This window comes from Sprattus sprattus, assembly GCF_963457725.1.
Source record: "Sprattus sprattus genome assembly, chromosome: 19".
NCBI classification, from domain to species: domain Eukaryota; kingdom Metazoa; phylum Chordata; class Actinopteri; order Clupeiformes; family Clupeidae; genus Sprattus; species Sprattus sprattus.
In genome coordinates, this window is record NC_137917.1 from 3,323,514 (window position 1) to 3,343,544 (window position 20,031).

Consider the following 20,031-nt stretch of genomic DNA (forward strand, 5'->3'; position numbering starts at 1 on the left):
AGATAGATATGTCAAAGTGCTCGAAAAATTACCAAATTTGCCAGGGACATCAAGCCTGTAACCGTCCATCTTCGGTAGAGTTTTTGTCCATGGATGGAGAAAAATGGCTCTGTAGCGCCCCCTAGAACATTGCAAAAAACCCTGCGCATTGGGGTTATTTTGGCGAAGCTTGACGGAATTCGGTACACGTCTTCATCATGCATGGACGCACCAAAAAGTCTCTTGACGCCATGGTGGCAGGTCCACAGGAAGTCGGCCTTTTTGAGTGGAAGATGCGTTTTGACAGCGTTTGCACACCTCGCATCTGATCGAACTCCTCCGACAAATTTAATGGTAACGCCTTGAAATGTGGTCAGGTTACTCTTCACCCATGGGCGACTAAAAGTTATAGAAGATTTTCTCATTAGTCGGAAGGTGTGGGCGTGGCAGACCCTCAAACTTTGCCAACTTGCCAGTGCTTGCCACAAAACACAAAGTCTCTTATAACTCTTGTGAACATTGTTTGATCCAGAGAAAATGTCTTAGGGTGGACGCTGGCCCGAACCCGTACATATGCCTGACTGATACCACCTATAGCGCCACCTGTTGGTGGTTGGAAACTTCACTTTGTTTCCACACCTCTTTATGTGACCTGTTTTAACAAACTACATTGCAAAAGAAAAATATACCAAAACAATCCACAAAAAGTACTGCACAAAACATTACATTACCAAATCTATCACAAATAATTCCTTTAATACTTGAAAATGAAACACAAACCAATTTACACACACAAAACACATAAAAACACACAAACACACTGACAACCATGACTCATTCTGTGCCAAAACCTACTGAACAGTTCGGCGGTCATATTTTGTAACAGTTTGCGTTACGTCTAGTTCTATATACCTTTATTTTTAGTTTTTTATTATATACACTTTTTTTGTGTTTATAGGCAAATTAATCAAAAAGACTGTAGCAAACAATATGTGAAGAATTCACTTTAAAATTAGGGTGACTTGTACTCTATTATGCCTTCATAATTAATCATTATTTCACTACTTTAGTTCTGATGGCATTTGATTAAAAAATGTTCACAGACAGTTAGTCATTGCATTTAAGACAGCCAGTTGTAGGCTGTAGGCGTTTCAACCAATGAACACTTCTATTTAGGTAATCATGCCCTACTTGAGAGTAAGAGTAGAAGATGTGAGTACACTTATAATCGCTGTTTTGACTGCAACAAAGCATTGTTGTATGTGTCCTCATTGCCGTTCGAGAATACATTACTACACTGTGTAGATGGGTTTAACAAATCCTGATTTACGGCACATGTTCTGCGCTTGACCTCGGAAACGTCAATAACGTAAAGTACGTATTCCTGGAAAAATATGGCGTCTGTGTCGGAACTGTACGATGTCACTTGGGAAGGTAAAATAGCTCTTTGTTGTGCTTATTGCATAACTTACAACAAATCTGTTAACACGAGAAGACAATTTCCACAAAACACGCAGATATTTAGCAGCAACTCTGTTTGTTTTACATTTGGTACTCAGCGGTGTATCTCTCAAGGCAGCGTTAGCTTACACGTCTTGTGCTTGCTTGCTAGCAAACGTAAGCTAGACAATCTAGCTAGCTAGTGCTACAGCAGACAGATAGGTAGAAGTAATACTACGTAAGTTAGCTGTTAGCTGACGTATTCTGCCTTGAATACACAATTTAAAATGTTTATAGAGTGTTATTAGCTAGTTCTTTGAAAAACATAATGCTGTCATTGTGTTGTTAACAGAAATATCGGTAGGTAGCTCCTACGCGAGTCGGCTGAAAATTAGCTTGCTATGCTAACGTAGCTAATGGACTGTTTAGGCCTAGTTATCTAGCTGCCTTCTTATTTGGCAGCGTGCAAAAGATGCATCAGCAAATAACGATACAAACGTATTTAAACCAAAGCTATGGCCACTGAAACAGATTAGTAGAGAGATTGCTAAAGTCAAGTAACCAATAGGGCACACTGATGCTGTGCTATGTCGCTGACAGTTAAATCAGAAATGCTATCGTAGCCCGACCTATTATCCCGCACGACCTATTATCCCGCAAGCGCTGGTACACGTTACTTAATATTGATTTTGGTGTCATCCAGGATCGCGGATTTCGGAAAACTTAAGTCCCTGCCCAAAAAGGGTATTTAAATTAGCTTTGTAGCAAAAATGGCACATATACAGCGTATTGAAGTGTATAAGATAGTGTTGTAATACTGCATGTACAAACCAGCCTGATACAAATAGTAGAATTTTGATTTCGCGACGTTCGGTGTAAATTCTTTTTCTTGTTGAGCTTGATTTCCAACGGCATTTTACATCAATGCGGGATAATAGGTCGTCGCCAACTTTGTTGCCATTTCGCGACTGTACAAAACAAATCGGAAAATACGTTAAGAAATGTTCATGCTGAGAGTCAAACAAGACTTCGTGCATGTTCTACACACCTGTCACTTCTGAAACATGTAAGGTTGATTCATTAAACAATATTTATATTGATAAAAACATATTTGTTAAGCGGATTTTTTGGTGGCCCGCGGGATAATAGGTCGCGTTACTATAATACCGTTATTATCAGCTGCGCTACCTAACCTACTCATAATGCAATTATTGTAATGGTATATATACCATTACAATAATTGCATTATGAGTAGGTTAGGTAATAACCGAAAGTCCCTGCTGCGTCAGTAACCGAAGGGACAGGCATTTTGCAGAGAAGACTATCAGCTAGCGTATGTCTTCGGGTTATTCAACTAACGTTAATCGTTAAACCACGAAAGACCGCTAACCATTTATACAAGTCGATTTTACTGTGTTGGTGTGGTCGAGACATTGGTCCAGAGGGCTATGTCAAGGCAAAAAAAAAAATCTCCTGGCACTGGGAAGTACGTGGAATTTAGCATGATGAGATGTTGGATGATTGATATACAACAATACTGTAGCGTCCGAGAAAGAGCTCGCTTAAAACTAGAAAATGCATTTCCTGAAGGAAATACCAGTGCATGAAATGCAAAAGTTAGGAAAGGAAGAAGAAAAGAAAGAAGAGTGAGAGAAGGAAAGAATAGTGGAAGAAGGAAAGAAGAGTGAAGAAAGGAGAGAAGAGAGGAAGAAGGAAAGAAGAAAAGAAAGAAGAGTGAGGTAAGGAAAGAAGAGTGGAAGAAGAAAAGAAAGAAGAGTGAAAGAAGGAAATCATAGTTGAAGAAGGAAAGAAGAAAGGAAAGAAGAGTGAAAGAAGGAAAGAAGAAAGGAAAGAAGAGTGAAAGAAGGAAAGAAGAAAGGAAAGAAAAGTGAAAGAAGGAAAGAAAGAGTGGAAGAAGGAAAGAAGAGTGAACAAGAGTGAAAGAGAAAAAGAGAGTGAAAATATTGAAAAAAGGAGATAAAAATGGAGTGAAGAGAGATTGAGTGTGAGAGAAAGTAGACTGAGAGGGATAGAGAGAAAGATGGAGAGATGGAGAGAGAAAAAAATAGAGAATGGAAGGTGTCTTAATGTTCCTAGTTACAGTTAAATTGAGAGGGACAGAGAAAAGGTTCCTTGGATTTGGCGAAGGTCTCAGTGGAGCACAGGTGCAAGCCAGTTTAAGGACCCTATTATGATGTAATAATGGCCCAATGTAAGTCAATGGGAAAATTTAGATTCGTTTTTATTTAATATCTTAAAACGTATAAAGTTTAGAAAAGTGAAAAATACATAGCATAAGTGTCCTTTACAAGACCTACGCGACAAAGTTTGAATGAAGTTTCTACGTTAAACGGTTCGGGCTGAATTAATCGCAGAAAAAGGTAAGAAGAAGAAGAAGAAGAAAATGCCTAGGAATAACAATACAGGGCATTTCATGCACTGTAAATATACACTGAGAAGTAATATTGTTTTGGATGAGACAGTGGCTCTCCGTTTAATTAGCGCTTTATCACACTGCGTCACACAACGAGCCTGCTGCTCACCCAGGAACATCCATCAAACTGTCCCTTATGCTGCCGCATGAAGTCAAATACTTACAATACTAGTCTTCGCCATATGTACCGACTCTCGTTCTACAGTTGCAAGTTTTACACCCTAGCTTATATTCAACATCAATTTCCACACTAAACGAAAAGATGTGGGCGCTGCAAAAACTGTGTGTTTATGATTAACTGCGTCCATATTGATGTGTACTCATTTTCTTCTTTATTTTGCAACAGATATGAGGGACAAACTTCGGAAATGGAGAGACGAAAATTACAGAAACAGCGAACAAATTGTGGACGTAGGAGAAGAACTAATAAACGAACATTCATCAAAACTAGGAGATGATAGTAAGTACAGTACAGCCACAAGGTATCCAAGTTGTCCCACTTTCTTGTCAGCACAATTTCCACTAGAGATCGGTGTCCAAAATGTGCCTCAAAGATGAGCATCACAATATGAATCTAGAGTCTAGATTCTAGACAATCAAAGACCAGATATTGAAGGGCTTAGACTTCAATATTTAGTGGGTAATGGCAGATATGGATAAGAGTGTAATGTTGCCAATAATTGAATAACTAAAAAGGCAATACACCCGCTCAAGACTGCTCTGGTTTGTGGTTTTGCTATTTTGTGTTGCTACCAGAGATTGATGTGGTCTTGTCACGAATTCTGAGGTAGCTCGGCCTTGGAATGTTAAAATGGTGGTTAACAAAATCTTAGTCAAGTCCATCTCACACATGAGTGATTTTTGAATGGTCCGGGGAACGCTGTGGCCTTTTAAGGGAGCGACATATGCCTTTCATATTTACAATCTGATGTGATCTGAGTCCAGCATGAGCTCATTTTAAATATATGACTGAAATGTTGAAAACGTCTCCAGAGAATTTGATGGGAGGAATTTCAGATCTGTTGTCCAGAGAATGGATTAATTTGTTCCATGTCCATGTCAGTCAAGATGTACACTGCCAGAGTTTTTGATCAAGTCAAATTCCCATGGGTGGAGAGACAGTTTTCCAGACAACTGTACACAAAAGACTTAGAACTCAAACAGATCTAGTGTCCAAGAAACAAAGTTCAGTGCAGGTATTACAGTTTGCAGAAGAGGCTCATCATTCTGAACAGGAAGGTATTTAAAAAAAAAAAAAAAAAATCAGAGGAAACACTTGCATCTTCCTTAATCAGGATTTTCCTCTCAAAGTTTGGAAACCATTTTATTGCCTAAATTTGACCATTTCATATCTTGCTTTCCATACATTGAGTTGGACTTAAGCTTTGCATTAGATAAGAGGCAGTCCCTGCGTTTACATGTAAGTGCAGAGTGTCACCTCTGTAACTTTCACTGGCACTTCTGACAGTTGACTGTACTGTCAGCCAGAGCAAATGATATCTGTTGACATAGCAAGTCCTCTCTGAGTTAATAGAAATCATGTGTTGAAGGTGGGAAAATATGTTAATGTTCTGTTTGTGATCCCAACTTTTCTCCTTTCTTTTATTTCCTGAGCATTTGCTCTGCTTTGGCTTAAACCTAATTTCCTTGTAGTCATTATGATTCATACAGTCTTTAAAGAGCTGGGTAAATGCTTTACACAGCTTGGTTTTATTGAAACCAGCTCTTAAATTGGCTGTGAAACAAGATGGTAATTATCAAAGCACAAGTTGGAATCATAAAAAACAGGCATTGAAAAACACCAGGCATTTGTTTGTTTTGGCGTATCAGTTTTCTTGTTCAGTGGAGTTGTGTTTTTATTTTGTCCTCCCCCCATCTAGCAGTTTTGAAGGCACTCAGCTGAACTTGTTGCCATGCCTGTCAAAACACACTTGTCTAACACATAACATTAATTCCTTCAGGTCTAATTGGAATCCATTTAGCTGACGACACTAATCATTGGCTCTGTTCTGTACAGCTGGCTGATTGCATGCCAATGTGATCCACTTAGTGAAAATGAACCTAATTATGAAGGGCCTTGTTCATTTTGTGATGAGACTCAGCGATCATTTGGAGAGAGCAGTGAGGCTATTAACACTGGGGATGTTGACCAACTTCAGCTATTCACCTCACAAGGGGACATGTTTGTATGCCACACATTGATCGCTTCAGCCATCAGTCCTGTCACTCCGAAGATGATATTAAATAACTTAACACCACAGTTAGTAGCACAGTACCGAGGATGTTATCGATCGATTGTTATGATGCCACGGCTATTCATGGTGAAACCTAGGCCTACACCCAGTAGCAGTTCAGCACAGCCATGTCATGGTGTCGGAGACTTGCACACTGGGCCATTCCCATAATTCTGTGAGTGTGTGTGTGAAGGGAGAACAAAATCAATCCTTCACAGGGAATCTTCTTGCGTCAAGTTCTGGGCTTTGTCTGCTGCTATGTGTGTGTGTGTGGTGCCTACACATCTGTGCTGATTAAAAGAGTTGTGACTCATAATAGCTTCCTGATGGATGCGTAAGCTCGCTCCTGTATGTTCCTCATAGTTCTCTGGCACAGGGAGAAATGTCTCTTAATGTTCCTATTTAAGATGTGTTAACAGCCCTGTAAGCTCATTCATCATATATTTATATATATATATATATATATATATTAATATATATATATGTATACATGTAATTTGTTTTCCATATGGGACGCCATATTGAAATAGTGTCGTTTTCTCTCTTATGTCTCCTTTTGCCCAGTTTGGATTATTTATGAGCAGGTGATGATAGCAGCGTTGGACTGCTGTCGGGATGATTTGGCCTGGGTGAGTGTGCCTTTTTCCCCCCGTCTTTTCTTTGCTTCTTCTTTCCTCTCTCCCTTTTCTCCTTGCCTTCAGGATCAGTTAGTTACCTCCTCTTACCCACCCAACTCAAAAGCCATCCTTCACAGTCAAGGCCGCGTTTGTCACCCCGTTTGCCAGACGCAAAAATGATTTTTATCCTGCCAAGATACATCGCCCTGTCTCTACTTTGGAAAAACAATTTGCTGAAGATTGGCTCAAAGGAGTGGTGTGGAAGAACCTGAGAAATCGACTCAACTGAAAGCGTTCTGTCCTGCACAGAGTTGAGTGGATCTCAACTTTTTTTACGCTTTTTTCCCCCCCTCTTCTTTCGTTCACAGCCTTCGCACTGTCTTTGAGGGTATTTAGAAAGTATTGACCATCTCAACTGACCATCAACACTGGCGTCCATGTAGTTTTTTTTTTTTTTTTTAAGTAATTTAGTTAAGGCACACAACACATCATGAAGGAGTAGCTGGTGGTGGTCTTCTTGACTGGAAGTGTATGATATAGCCTGGCTCAGCACAGTTCTATGGTCTATGGACAGAGGACATTTAAAACATCAGAAAAAGCAAAGAGAGAGGCTGTCCTGGCCACGACTGGGTAGGTCAGTTGAGTCCAGCCACAAAGCGTAAGCTTTCCATTTTGCCCAGGAAAACAGTTTGATGTGACGATAACCATTCCTCACCTCTCATGTCACAACGAGTGCGTGAAAAAAACAAAAAAAAACAAAGGGGCAGCTCACTCCAGTGGAGGGAAAAAAATGGTAAAGGGAGCATCCTGTCTCTACCCTTTTTATAGCCAGTGTGGAATTGTGGGTGCCCACAGAGTAGCATTGTGAGTTCCCTTCCACCTCAGTCTTTTTTCTTTCTTAGCCACGACCTCCTCCTCCTTCTCCCCCTCCCTCCCCTCCACCATTTCCCACCCCCACATCCTCTTCTCTCCTCTCCACAGCTGCATCGGTGACTTGTTTATTGTGGAACTCCGAAAGGGAAAAAATTCTCAAGTTCTGCCCACTTTTTCAGAACTTTTCAGCCGAAGACGTCAGGCCGATCACTTGACACGTTTTAGGGTAGATATTTTATCACGCAGAATAGCTTTGGCCATAAACAGATGAGGGGGTGAGAAAACATTGCCGCTGACCAGTGAGGGATGGAAAAGTAGGTGACGTAATACAGTAACATTTCTGCTACCTCTGTGCTTGGAAATATCACTTTTAATGTTGCGGAGCCCAACACTCCCCCCGGCACTCCCGCAGAAGACAAACAGGATTGACTTGAAACCACAAGTGCCTTGTTATCACCAGTTTGTGTGATGGAGGGCTTTTGGGCCCTTAGAGGAGAAAAATAGGGCTTCAGTATCCATACTTTCACACCCCTAAGTACCAAATATGTAGTTTGCTGTTGTTGTTGTTTTGGTGGTCATTCCCATTTTCCTGTCGGCCACTTGTGTGTATTTGTATTGCACGTGTATTGCATCGCTCTCTTCACTGCGAGGACTTCTCCAACTTCACCCACCTCACCTACCTCCTCCCTTGTTACTTGCAGAGTTGTCTACAGGAACTGAAGAGGCAGTTTCCAGATAGCCACAGAGTGAAGCGATTAGCGGGCATGCGGCTTGAGGCTTTGGAAAGGTAAGGAGGGCCATTTACGGTACCAACTTAGCAGCAGGACCTTGGAGTGTTAGGATTTGTGTGTGTGTGTGTGTGTGTGTTTGTGTGTGTGTGTGTGTGTGTGTGTGTGTATATGTCTCAAGGGTGTATTGTGGAGGGGCTGCATAAGACGCCTGTAAGCAGATCACCAGTGGCAGACGAGGTGGGAATTTGGGGGGGCTGTTTATCCTGTAAACCACCGTCCTGTTGGCAGAATGTGTGGCGAGAGAGGGAGTAGTGTGCTTGGCCGTCCGCGCTCGCTTTTTTCTTTTTTTTTCCTAAGCGAGGAATTCCCAGGAAGGAAGTGGTTGCTCCCACTAGGATTCTAGGGGTCCTGTTTTCTTTCTTTCTTCCCTCTCTCTCCCCCCCGCCCCCCTTTGCCTTTTTTGTGTGTCTCCTTTCTGCTGTGTCTGTTTTTGTCTCATGCTGAGAGAGGACGTCTGGGAGACCTGTGAAAACAGTCGCCACGCAGCCTAGGGTCAGCTTTAGTTTGGTAGTTTCAATGCTTTTTTTCTTACCATTTGCCCTCCTAGTTAGATCACACACACGTTACCCTCTCATTTTGGGCAAATAAAACACATAAGGCTCATGTGTTTGTTTGTTTTTGACTCGCCTATCAGTCGTGCGAGGGTGTATGTGATAATTGAGCATGATTGTCCCTGCACAGTCAGATTAAATAAACTCGCAAATTCTGCAGTAATTGGCATCAGACGGAGGTCCTGTTTAAGTGAAGCCCCCCGCCCCCAAGCCCACCACACACATCCATACACACTCACACACACACACACACACGCACACACGTACACACGTGTCACACTCGCACACATTAAGAGACGGCCCCGCCAGCCCCCGAAAGAGTCTCAACATAAATAAAGCCAATCAAAGCGACTGCTAAGAGTGACTGCTTGATGCCATCTGAGTGGTCCCACCATCAGCCACCCCCCTCACCATCACCCCCACCACCATAGCAGAGTAATAAAGAGGATAAGAGGGGAAGGGGTGGTGCAGTGGAAATGGGACTACGGCGAGATAATGGGAACCAGAGTGGCTTCTGTTGTAGGTTGTGGCTGAAAAAAATGCCAAAAGAAACAAGCAACGTAAGTTTTGATCACAAACTTAGCCCCGAGCCGCTGGCTGGCTGGCTGAACAGACAACAGTGCTTGTTATTACCCGTGGGGTAAATCATAAGAAATGAGTGGATGCACTCAGCCCTCCCCGCTTATTCATTGTGACAAGGAGGCCATAATTCCTCTACCTCTCGTTGGTCTGAATTTGCTGCGTGATTTCATTTTGTACAGTTCATAACTTTTCTATTCAAAGCGCTGTCGTTGGGATTTCCTCCCACAATTTCCCTTTTCATCATGCCTCGGGCCCCATCCCAACAACAGATTACAGTTTTGTAAGTTGTGTTTACACAATTCATGACTTGTCATTGTAATTTGTCTTTATTACCCCTTTTTATCCTCCACCCTTCCCATTATGTTCTTTTTCTTATCTAACTATGGCTTTGTGATGCCCGAACTTACAAAGTAACACTAATCTGTGGAGGCAAACATAGTCTGATTTGTTTAAAAAGGTGAATCAAAGCGAAAGGGGAGTAATCATTGCATATACAGTAAGCCAATCAGCATGGTGCTGGTTGCGCCGTTTTGCGGCGCTCTTCGGCAGACGACTTTTGAGAGGCTACAGAAGCATCTCCCAGCGTCGGCCATCCGAGCGGAGCTCCAGTAATGACTGTTTATTTCCTCGCTGCTGATTTTTACAAGACCTCTGCCGTAGCCATAGAAACAGGCCGCCCTGTATACAAGAGCTTGATTGCCGTGAACTGTCGTGTGATTTGCACACCACCTAATTTCCCATGACCAGTGAGATAGTGATCTGCTTTTTGTTTAAAGAAAGGAAGGGGGGGAAAAGAAAGCAGTCCTTTTAAAAAACATTCCTTTTCTCTCTGTGTGTGTGTGTGTGTGTGTGTGTTTTTTTTTTTTAAGGTATGATGATGCCAACAAGCTGTACGATTCAATACTACAAGACGATCAGACCAATACGGTAAGCCAGAAATAAAAGTTATTATTTTTATTACTTACTTTTTTTTTTGACTTGGGGGTTGCGGTTTCGCCTATTTTTTTAAGACTCGTTAAAATGTGCTGAAGAGCTTTCGGTATCAGTGGTGTGCATTTGTTTAGTTAAACTCTGCTTCCCCTCTGAATGACCTCAACCACAGTGCTGATCAGGCACTCGCCCACACTACTGACAAGTGTTTCGGGGGAACCCGAAAAGCCCAGTGATTTATCGCTCTCAGTAGTATCAGACGTGTCGTGTGGAACCCAGGCAAAAATAAATGCTCTGTCTTTGAAGAATTTGTGATTTACGTCGTTCCCCGATCCCATCTCCGCCTCCATTCGGTTGGACTTGGGATTTTCCTTCCCAGTTACTGTCCGTGTCTTGACAGGAATTTAGTGGGACATCAGGCGTTAATAGTTTTAAAATGTCGCAGCCTTGCCCTCTCTGTTCTATGTTGCGGATTCGAAAGAGTCTACCCTAAGCCCTCACCACTGCCCTAAGGTGTGTGCTTTGTTTGTGTGCCCGCAATCCGGTCGCACTTACCCTCTAATGTATATCAGATTTCAGGCTGACGTTTTGCAACACCACGTCCAGGCCAGTGTGTTATGCCAAAACCTCCACCACCACTGCCGCTGCCGCCCCACTCCCACCCCACCATCACCCTGAAACACATTGTACCTGCTGTTAATTGTTTCCATCAGGACATGTGGCCGTGCAAGAAAATAAATGTTTTAAAGGGGGCTTTTCAAAAGAAAGCATGACCTTATTTGTTTTGGCTTGCACCGGCCCCGAAGACGCGCAACAAGTTTTTTTTTTTGTTTTTTTTTGCTGCTCCGGCTGCAACACATGGACTTGCTTAGATTTATTAAACATTTTCTCGGGGGCTGGCAAAGTGCTACAGACGAAGCCTAGACATTTGTTCTGTGGACACCCTGTGAGCGCTGTGCACCTCACCGACTGTCTCTTTCAAACAAATGGGAGGCTTTGCTGACAAAGTCAATAAACGCTCGTTTGCACTGATGCAGTCACCTCTTCTCTCATTCTCTCTCTCTCTCTCCTCTTTCTCTGTCCATCATCTGTGTTTCACTTGCAGCAGCACAGAGGCACCCCATTCTCTCCCTGCTAACACATTCATTTTATCATTACCATCCGTATTTATTTAACTATCTGTTGCTGTTGGACCCAGGCAGTTCCATCAGTCTTACTCGGTTAAAGAAGGGAGACAGAGGAGCTAGCGCTGCTTTGTTTGTTTTTGGTGCTGCTCCGCCAGGACACCCTCCCTATTCCCATGGCCCTATTTAAATTGCAAGCACATTGAACACTGTGCAAACCTGGCTGGGGAGGAGCGGGCGGCTGCAGCAAACAGATACCATCAAAACAATGCAGTATAGTTACGCTCCCCTCCCTTACACCAAGATAAATCTGCTCATTCTAAAGCCCACTCGTTGCTGAAAACAGGTAGATATGAAAATGTGTTCAAATGGAAGTTCGGCATGTAAGCCCTTTCAGTAATTTTGTGCTTTTCAAAATAGTTTCCCCCTCCCAGTAATCCTTTTAAAAGGTTTCTATACCTTTTTATAATGAGATTTACCTATTTATTTAAAACTTGAAACCGATGGTGATTAACTAATAAAAGGTGACTAACACAGTTCTTGAATCTGGTCAAGGTAATATATGACCAGACTCAGCGTGTTGCCACCATTAACCTTATCAGCTGCCACAGCAGATGGAGATTCTTATTTAGGCCACTCAGCAAAAATTAAGAACGTAGTGACAGAGAGAGAGGCCAAGCACGAGTAGAGCAACCAAGAGCGAGGGCTGTGATTCGGGAGGATGCCCTAGCAGAATCGCCGTCTCGTGGGAACCGGGCGCTCTCACGGTCGGCCTGCCGGTACCACCCAGGCAGAACCCGGCCCAGGCCCAGATGTCAGGGATGCCCTCCTGTGGGATGGGTCCATTTCCTCCCCTCCAAACACCGGCAACCGCCCCCATCAAGATCCAGCAGAACCCTACCCAACACCCTCCTCCACCCCCCTCTTAGAAATAAACCTGGGGGTGTGGATTGGGAACGGAACAAACTGCAGACGGTGGCATGCTGTGGGCCAGATTGGGCTTCTCTTCCCACCAGCCAAAGCTCCGTGGTCGGACAGGGGGAGAGGGTGCGGTGGGAGGGAAGTAAGGCTGACATCATCTAGGTCACCTGTCTGTGACCAGAGAAATGGGTGTGCACTTGCGTGGGTGTGTGTAAATGTGTGTGAAGTAGGGCTTATCTCTTCAACCGTGTGTGTGTGTGTGTGTGTGTGTGTGTGTGTGTGTGTGTGTGTGTGTGTGTGTGTGTGTGTGTGTCTTTCTTTCCCTTTGCTATGTGGAGAAGAACATAGGTGTGGACAAGTAGAGAATGACTGAGAGAGACAGAGACTATGCGAGAGGGGGGGGGGGGGGAAGTGAGAGCAGAAAAAAGATGGCGGAAAATTGGCCACTACTGTGAGGACTTGTGAGGCATCCCAGCATCCCGCGCTCAGATTGGAAACTGAGCTGTTGTAATTACAGGCTGTGGAATAGATGTGGTACCCATTAACCAGAATTGTTGAATCAACAAAAAATTGTTCAAGGTTTCTCTGCCATGGCGGTGTCCAAAAAATGTTCGAACTCTTAGCCCCCTTCCATAGTTTGTTATGTTCCAATACCTACAGCAATGATCTGGCAAAATTCTCCCTTGCTTGCGTAAATACATTTTATTTATTTATACATTTTTTTCCCTCCACTTTCGATCTACTTGGTTTCCACGTGTGCCATCACGGCAGGTTAATGTAGTCGTTTTTGTCTCACACACACACACTGACTAACTAGTTTTTGCAGAGGTGTTCCTTTAATGAGTTATTTATTCAAAACCCAAATGACACACATGGTTTTTGGTTGACACATCAAATTCCAAGGCACTCATTTTAAGTGGTAATTGGACTGAATAAACACGCCATTTTAGGAGAAAGCAATTGAGGGCTCTGGGAATCTTTCTGAGGTTGACCTAGGGTAAGCTGCATGCAATGTGTGTGTGTGTGTGTGTGTGTGTGTGTGTGTGTGTGTGTGTGTGTGTGTGTGTGTGTGTGAGACAAGATAGCAATTTGCAAAGGTCAAAAAAGCACAGTAACACCATTCATATGAACCCCCACGCTGGATGGAGGTCAAGCTTGCGTCTGGCTGCTCTGACTCCTCCACATAATTATAATGAAAGTGGTTTGGATGGCTGCGTGTCTGTAACCTGCGCTGTGTAGACTAGCGCAGTCCCAAACCGGACTCGGAACCCTCAACCTCAGATATGGGAGGGCGAGCGTGCTGGCAATTTGACCCCTGCGTGCAAGCGCCAGTCGCTAGGACGTCTCCTTAGGTGTCTCAGAGTGAGTTTCGCTCACTGCTCAGCAATCTACCTGCTGGTTACCGCTACACTCACCCTCCCCTAACGTCGCTCCCATCTGGGTCACTGCACCAGTGTGACCTGTCTTGTGTAGACAAGCACAGTCCCAAACCAAACTCGTAACCTTGGACATGGAAGGCGGGTGTGCTAGCAGGGATGCTTAATCCCACGGTTAGTAGTGTCTGTTGCTGGCACGTGTGTTAAGGTGTTGGGGAGTAAAGTTTACTCACTGCACAGCACTGTTTCCGCTGGCTACCATTACACCTCGTCGTTGTGGAGAGCGGTCACTGCAGCAAATATCTGATGTAATGATGCTGTCATTTACAGTTTCTCCTAGTTGTATTTTGGTGTTCTGGTCAGTTCTAAACATCAAAGAAAGAACGTGGATGAGGCCCATCAAGTTGGCTTGCTTAAAGCGACGATGCCATTCTACCAGCTTTCAGGGGTCTGTGGCTCAGCAGAGCGAGGGAGAATAATGCATGTTTGGCTGCATCCAATAGTAACGATCTCATTCTTTTCTGATGTCAGTAAAACAAAAGCTCAGCCAGAGGTGACGCCAATGTGTTGGTCCATCTCTACTCTCCTTTTTTAGTTTTTGTTGAGATGGTGAGCGATTGTGGTGGCCCCCCCCAACCACACACACACACAAAGACACACACACTCACAGCCAGCCCACCAGCTAACCCCCCCACCTCCCTGAGAGTGTGAGGTGTCCTGTGTAATCTGCTCTAAACGGGAGCCAAGGGTGATTTCAGTGGTGGGGTCCTCACTGTGTGTGCTGCCGCCATAGAACGCTAATTAAAAAAGGATCATGACAACAGCAGGATTAACCACTCTGCCAGGTCCCACTCCATCACTCTTCTAGAGAGAAAAGAGGGGAGAGCGCGCAAGAGAGTGAGGCAGTTTGGAAACGGTCCGTGTTTTAATAAAGTGCCGTGTGACTCGCTGGGCTACCAACTTCCATATGTTCGAGTGAGTCCCAAGTGGTTCTTTTTAGAAAGAAGGGGAGAATGAGGGAGTGAACTAGGGAGGTAGAGGAGAGAAGAAGAAAGAGGGCAAGTGTAAGATGCAGACAGAGGCAGTGGTTTTGGCTGTTGTTGACTCACTATCAGCAGCAGGGAGGAGGGACGTGCCACATGTTAGTAATTTAGCACGAAGCGCGTATAAATTCAGCAATCTCACAAAAGCATCCGTACCCGCCGTGTGCAAACGTCCCACAAATTTCTCCGGTGAAATCTTTAGTGGAGATCTGCGTTTTATGAGTGGCAGGAAGGGGAAAGAGCAAGGAAGTGTGGACGAGATATTTTTTTTCACTTCTTCTCCCCCTTCTCCTCATTCCTGGGACACTCTGTAAATTCGGCATGGATGTGAGAAGTGCTCGCAAGGATTTCTCTGAAGACCACCCTTCATCGCTTTTGTCAGGTCTAAACGTATACTCAGCCAATGCACGCAACGCCGCTTTGAACGCAAATTCCAGCATGCCGGCATTCCCATGTCACCTTAGCCCCCAAGTGACAAATTAGATATAATTAACTGCCATTTTACTCACATACCTTTGGAACAGAGTCATTTTCAAAGTTTTATTTATAATCGCCAGCACCCATTGATTTACTGCTGCGTGCCAGCTGAACAGCCCTCACGTAATGGCTAAGCCCAGACAGAGGCTGGAGTGTTGTCCTCCCTGCTGTGCAGCAGGACGGCCAGAGCAGCTGGAGTAGGAGGCACATAGACAAGACAAACGGACAGGCAGGGAGGCTTCAAGCAGAGCTCCAACTTGCACCCTACTGAGTATGTGATCGTCTAGACTGGGTAGTATGCCCCAGTTTAGAACGGATAGCATATGCATGTTTGTGTCTGTGAGCGAGGGAGAGAGATGGAGAGAAACAGACAGACAGAGAGACGGAGAGATGCAACTCTTAAGACTGTGTGTGTGTTGCCAAGCTGAGCTGCTCTCTTGCACCTTTGTCAGTGTTTGTGGATGCATGTGTTTTTATGACTGGCTGTCACTTTGCATAGCAGAGTTGGTTAAGCCCATTCTTCATATTAAAAAGATGCTCTAGATTCTATATACCATAGACCAAATTGTACTATGTGGCCACACAGCGGGGTTTAATAGTTTGTTCAGTCTTGCTGAAAGCGTAAATGCACAACATAACTTTTTTTACTAGTTGACTATCATATGTGCATAAACACTAAATACTTGCAGCTCTGCACACTGATAGTTTAAGTCAAGTCTTTCAAATAAAATATCTCTATTATGTAAAAGTAATCATGGCCCTTGTGGTCAGTTCCCATGATTGTGTTAGTGCCAATGATGTAAGGTTTGGTCTAGGGCTGCAACTAACAATTATTTTGGTAATCGATTAATCTGTCGACTATTTTTTCGATTAATCGACTAATCTAATGATTGTTTCCCATAGCAAATTAAAATAATGATTCAAAATGTTGGAATTTGAATCGTTGCAGCTCTAGTAACAAATCAGTGCGTTATATTTGTAATGGCTTTTCATTACTAAATACTAAACACAACTCAGTGTCAAAATGGCGCGGGCTTTATGCCCTGGTACAAGTTATCTCGAACAGACTGTGTTACCGTCACACACCTGTATAAATTCACTCCCAACACAGAACAACGACATGCAATAAGAACAGTAAGGAACATTGTTAGGGAACATCGTTGAGCGCTAGTGCATCACACATAGAAAAGTATGCGAAGCCGCACGGCAATATGGGGCGACAATGCCGGCACATTATAGTATGTAGTATCATTATTTGTTAAATGGAGCTATTATGAATTTGAATGTAAATATCATAATAAATACATATAATAGTAATACAAATTAAAGTGCAAATAAAGTTTTAAAAGTAACTCGAAATAGCAATCAAGCACCTGCAAGTGCAAAATAACTCAAGAAAAACTGGGCTGCAAATTACTTCAACATATGAAATATTTTTCCACAATCTTTTGTTTGAAGAATGCTAAGTGGAGGAGGTTTACTATTCAGAACAAACGAAAATACAGGTTACTCTGATAATTCACTGATTTACTACACTGCACTTAACATAACTGAAATAGCGTTAGCAAGCATCCTCCATGAGATGTTCTGTTTTATAGTATGTAAGCTAAACCTTACAATACGCTATAGATATATGTCTATGATAATTGCTGCTAGACGCTCACTGTTCTTGCGCTCCCACAGCTCATTCTCTTTGAAATACTGGAATAGTGCTTCTACTAACTACTTATACTTGACCTTCTTTGAGAAAAGTGTCAACTTCTGTTAGCCATATCTGATACGCAGCAGCTACTATAGCTAGCTTTGTTTATTGTTTCCATGGTAACATGAGCCGTCTCAGATTAATTCGCTTTTCTGCGGCAATTTCTGATATGCAGCACATGAAGGTAGGAAAAGGAGGGTACAGAAAATGGTGCGTGCGTGCGTAGGCCTGTCTGTGTGTGTGTGTGTCTTAGTGTGTGTATGTGTGTGTGTGTGTGTGTGTGTGTGTGTGGAGGCCCATTCTACCAGATGACAGTGGCAGAAATAACATCTGTGGCAGTAGAGTGCCCACTCCCCTGCTCTTCCCACACTCCTGGAAAAAGCCAGCGTCAGAGAGGCCACCGTAATGCCTGCTGATTCAGATTGATGAGCATCTAATCCGCCTTAAGGTCACTTCTACATCAAACGCTAGATCAAGGCGGCCATTTTTCGGCGGTTGCTGGCTAGGCCTAGTGTGATGTTATTTATGAATGGTGTCGTGGTACGCGGAGCAGTGAGAGCTCGAGGGCTGCGTTCATGGCACTCTGGTCTTTAATGGCTTTTTGTTTCCATGAATTACAAGTAATGCACGGCTCAATCATTTTTTGTTTAGAAGATCACGACCCATTCTTATGACATTCAATTTGAATCTAATCTGAAGATTTGACTCCACTCTGGCTGTGCTGTGTGGCCAGAGCCATAGAGAGGGCCTCCTGCGGTGTGTGTGTGTGAGCGAGAGTAATATTGGTGGTGTGCGTGTGTGTAGTGAAAAACCTGGGGAGGTAGTCCAGCGTGAGGATTTACTGCCCCCTAAGGAATCTTTAGGAGACCTGGTGAGAAAGAATGGGAGCAGAGGGTCTGGGAGTAGTGGTGGTGTGAGTTTGGAGGGGGACCCCCCCCTTGTTTTAAACCTCTTCAAGCCTGCCAACAGTCCAGCACCCCCCCCCCCCCCCCCCCCCCCCCCCAAACAACTTGAAATAGTAATATCGCTCAGACAAAGCCCTCCCACCCTTTTCTGTCTCTCACACTTTTACACACTTTGTATCTTCCCTCCTCTCTTCCTCCCTTCTCTCTCTCTCTCTCATCATTCCCCTCTTCTCTCTTCTCCCTCTGTTGGGACAAACACTTGAGACTTGAGGCTTCTAATCCTGTGCTAATCTCTCTATCCCTCCACAGGCGGCCAGGAAGCGCAAGATCTCCATCCTGAAAGCCCAGGGGAAGACTGCCGAGGCCATCCGCGAGCTCAATGAGTATTTGGAGCAGTGAGTGTTTTACAAGAGGATTTGGAGGCAACCCCACCACTACCACCCCCATAGAGACACACACACACACACACACACACACACACACACACACACACAGAGTTCCCCCTTCCATAACCCTTGTCCTTTCTCTTGTTCGTTTTTTAATTAAAAGGGGTTTTGCATTCACTTTGTGTGCCCTCGACCTGGGCCTTCTGTGTAACTTCCCTCTATTGTCAGTGTCTTAAGTGCTCTCTCTCTCTCTCTCTCTCTCTCTCTCTCTCTCTCTCTCTCTCTCTCTCTTTCTGTCACTTTTTCTTGTTCTTTCTCTCACCCTCTCTCTCTGTCTTCTGTTTTTCAGGTTTGTTGGAGACCAGGAAGCGTGGCATGAGCTGTCGGAACTCTACATCAACGAGCATGAGTAATGGGCTTTCATATTAAACAGCTTCACTTATCTGAGACATTAATCAGTGATGCCCCTGTTCATTCTCACAGTCATGTGGTAAATATACCTAACCGTGACCGTGGGAGAGTGACTGGCAAGTTCCATACTTTCTAGGAGTGGGTTCTGATTTGGTTCCACTTGTTTTCAGGACCAAGTGATGGGTCTGTCATGCAAAAACTTTAAGGCTCAGTGATTGACGGTGTGCACAGTAAAACCGGAATGTCAGCCACTACCCAGCTGCAATACATGTGCAGTTTTATTGTTTAAATCAACATTTAAACCTAAAGCAAAATTAGACAGTACAATTAATTTGCCACAATCTGGTAATTTGATGTTATTGTTTCATGGTGCAGATCTGTAACCGTTGCCTTCACATGCCTAAACCATTTGGACCGCAAACCAGAAGCACCTCATTTGCAATTAAAAAATAACATAATGACAACAGATGACATATTCGCTACAAATTTCCCGGCCTTTGCAACCCATTGTTGATATACTGTAGATAGAAATACCTTTGACTATCTTAAGACTCTGGCCTCTCCCACCACTCCCCTTGCATGGCATTCACTCGCTCAGCTGGAGAGGTGGTTACATTAAGTGCATTAAGACAGCTTGTTTTGAAACCCTTGGTGTCCTCTCAGGTAATATTTTCCCATGTCTGTGGTCCTCAAGTAGGATGGCCGCTTGACTCAGCTGGTCTAAGGACCACTTTGGAGGGCCGGCGAAATGCCTATCCCAGCTTGGGGTCGCCAACAAGCCTTTTTTCTTTGTCCGACAGAGTGGTGTTTTAATAGGATTTGCTCTCTTAAGACTCCACTCATATGTTTGGGATGAAAAGAAACTCCCCTGATCTCCCCTCCACACCCCTCCCCGTCAACCACTCCCCCGCTGATATCTCTGTTGCCAGGATAGTTGTCTACCAGACCAGAACGTTTGTTAGAAAATGATTTTGGGATACTTCCCCCTTTACCCCAACCCCTAGATACCTTACCCCCCTCCCTTCTGTAATTGTTTTGGGGCTTAGTTGTTGGAGGATTTTCCCAATTCCCTCTGTGTGTGTGTGTGTGTGTGTGTGTGTGTGTGTGTGTGTGTGTGTGTGTGTGTGTGTGTGTGTGCGTGCGCACGCCTCTACTGAGTATTGGACTCTTTAGAGAGTTTTATGTTGGAGAGATTCTCTCATGACTTAATGCATAAGAATCTATCTGTGTGATTGAGAGAGACAGGTCTGTAAAT

General features: G+C 43.9%; 1 protein-coding gene across 1 annotated transcript in view; it reads left to right on the top strand.

Annotated features, from left to right (window-relative positions):
- Window positions 1-1,372: 1,372 nt before the first annotated feature.
- The window catches only part of emc2 (ER membrane protein complex subunit 2), a 29,758-nt gene continuing 11,099 nt past the window's right edge, over window positions 1,373-20,031 (top strand). Inside the window, exons 1-7 of the mRNA XM_080857507.1 lie at window positions 1,373-1,413; window positions 4,200-4,313; window positions 6,652-6,716; window positions 8,279-8,364; window positions 10,371-10,428; window positions 18,289-18,374; window positions 18,715-18,774. Coding sequence (XP_080713633.1) covers window positions 1,374-1,413; window positions 4,200-4,313; window positions 6,652-6,716; window positions 8,279-8,364; window positions 10,371-10,428; window positions 18,289-18,374; window positions 18,715-18,774 — 509 coding nt within the window. The 5' untranslated portion in view covers window position 1,373. The remainder of the gene's footprint in view (window positions 1,414-4,199; window positions 4,314-6,651; window positions 6,717-8,278; window positions 8,365-10,370; window positions 10,429-18,288; window positions 18,375-18,714; window positions 18,775-20,031) is intronic.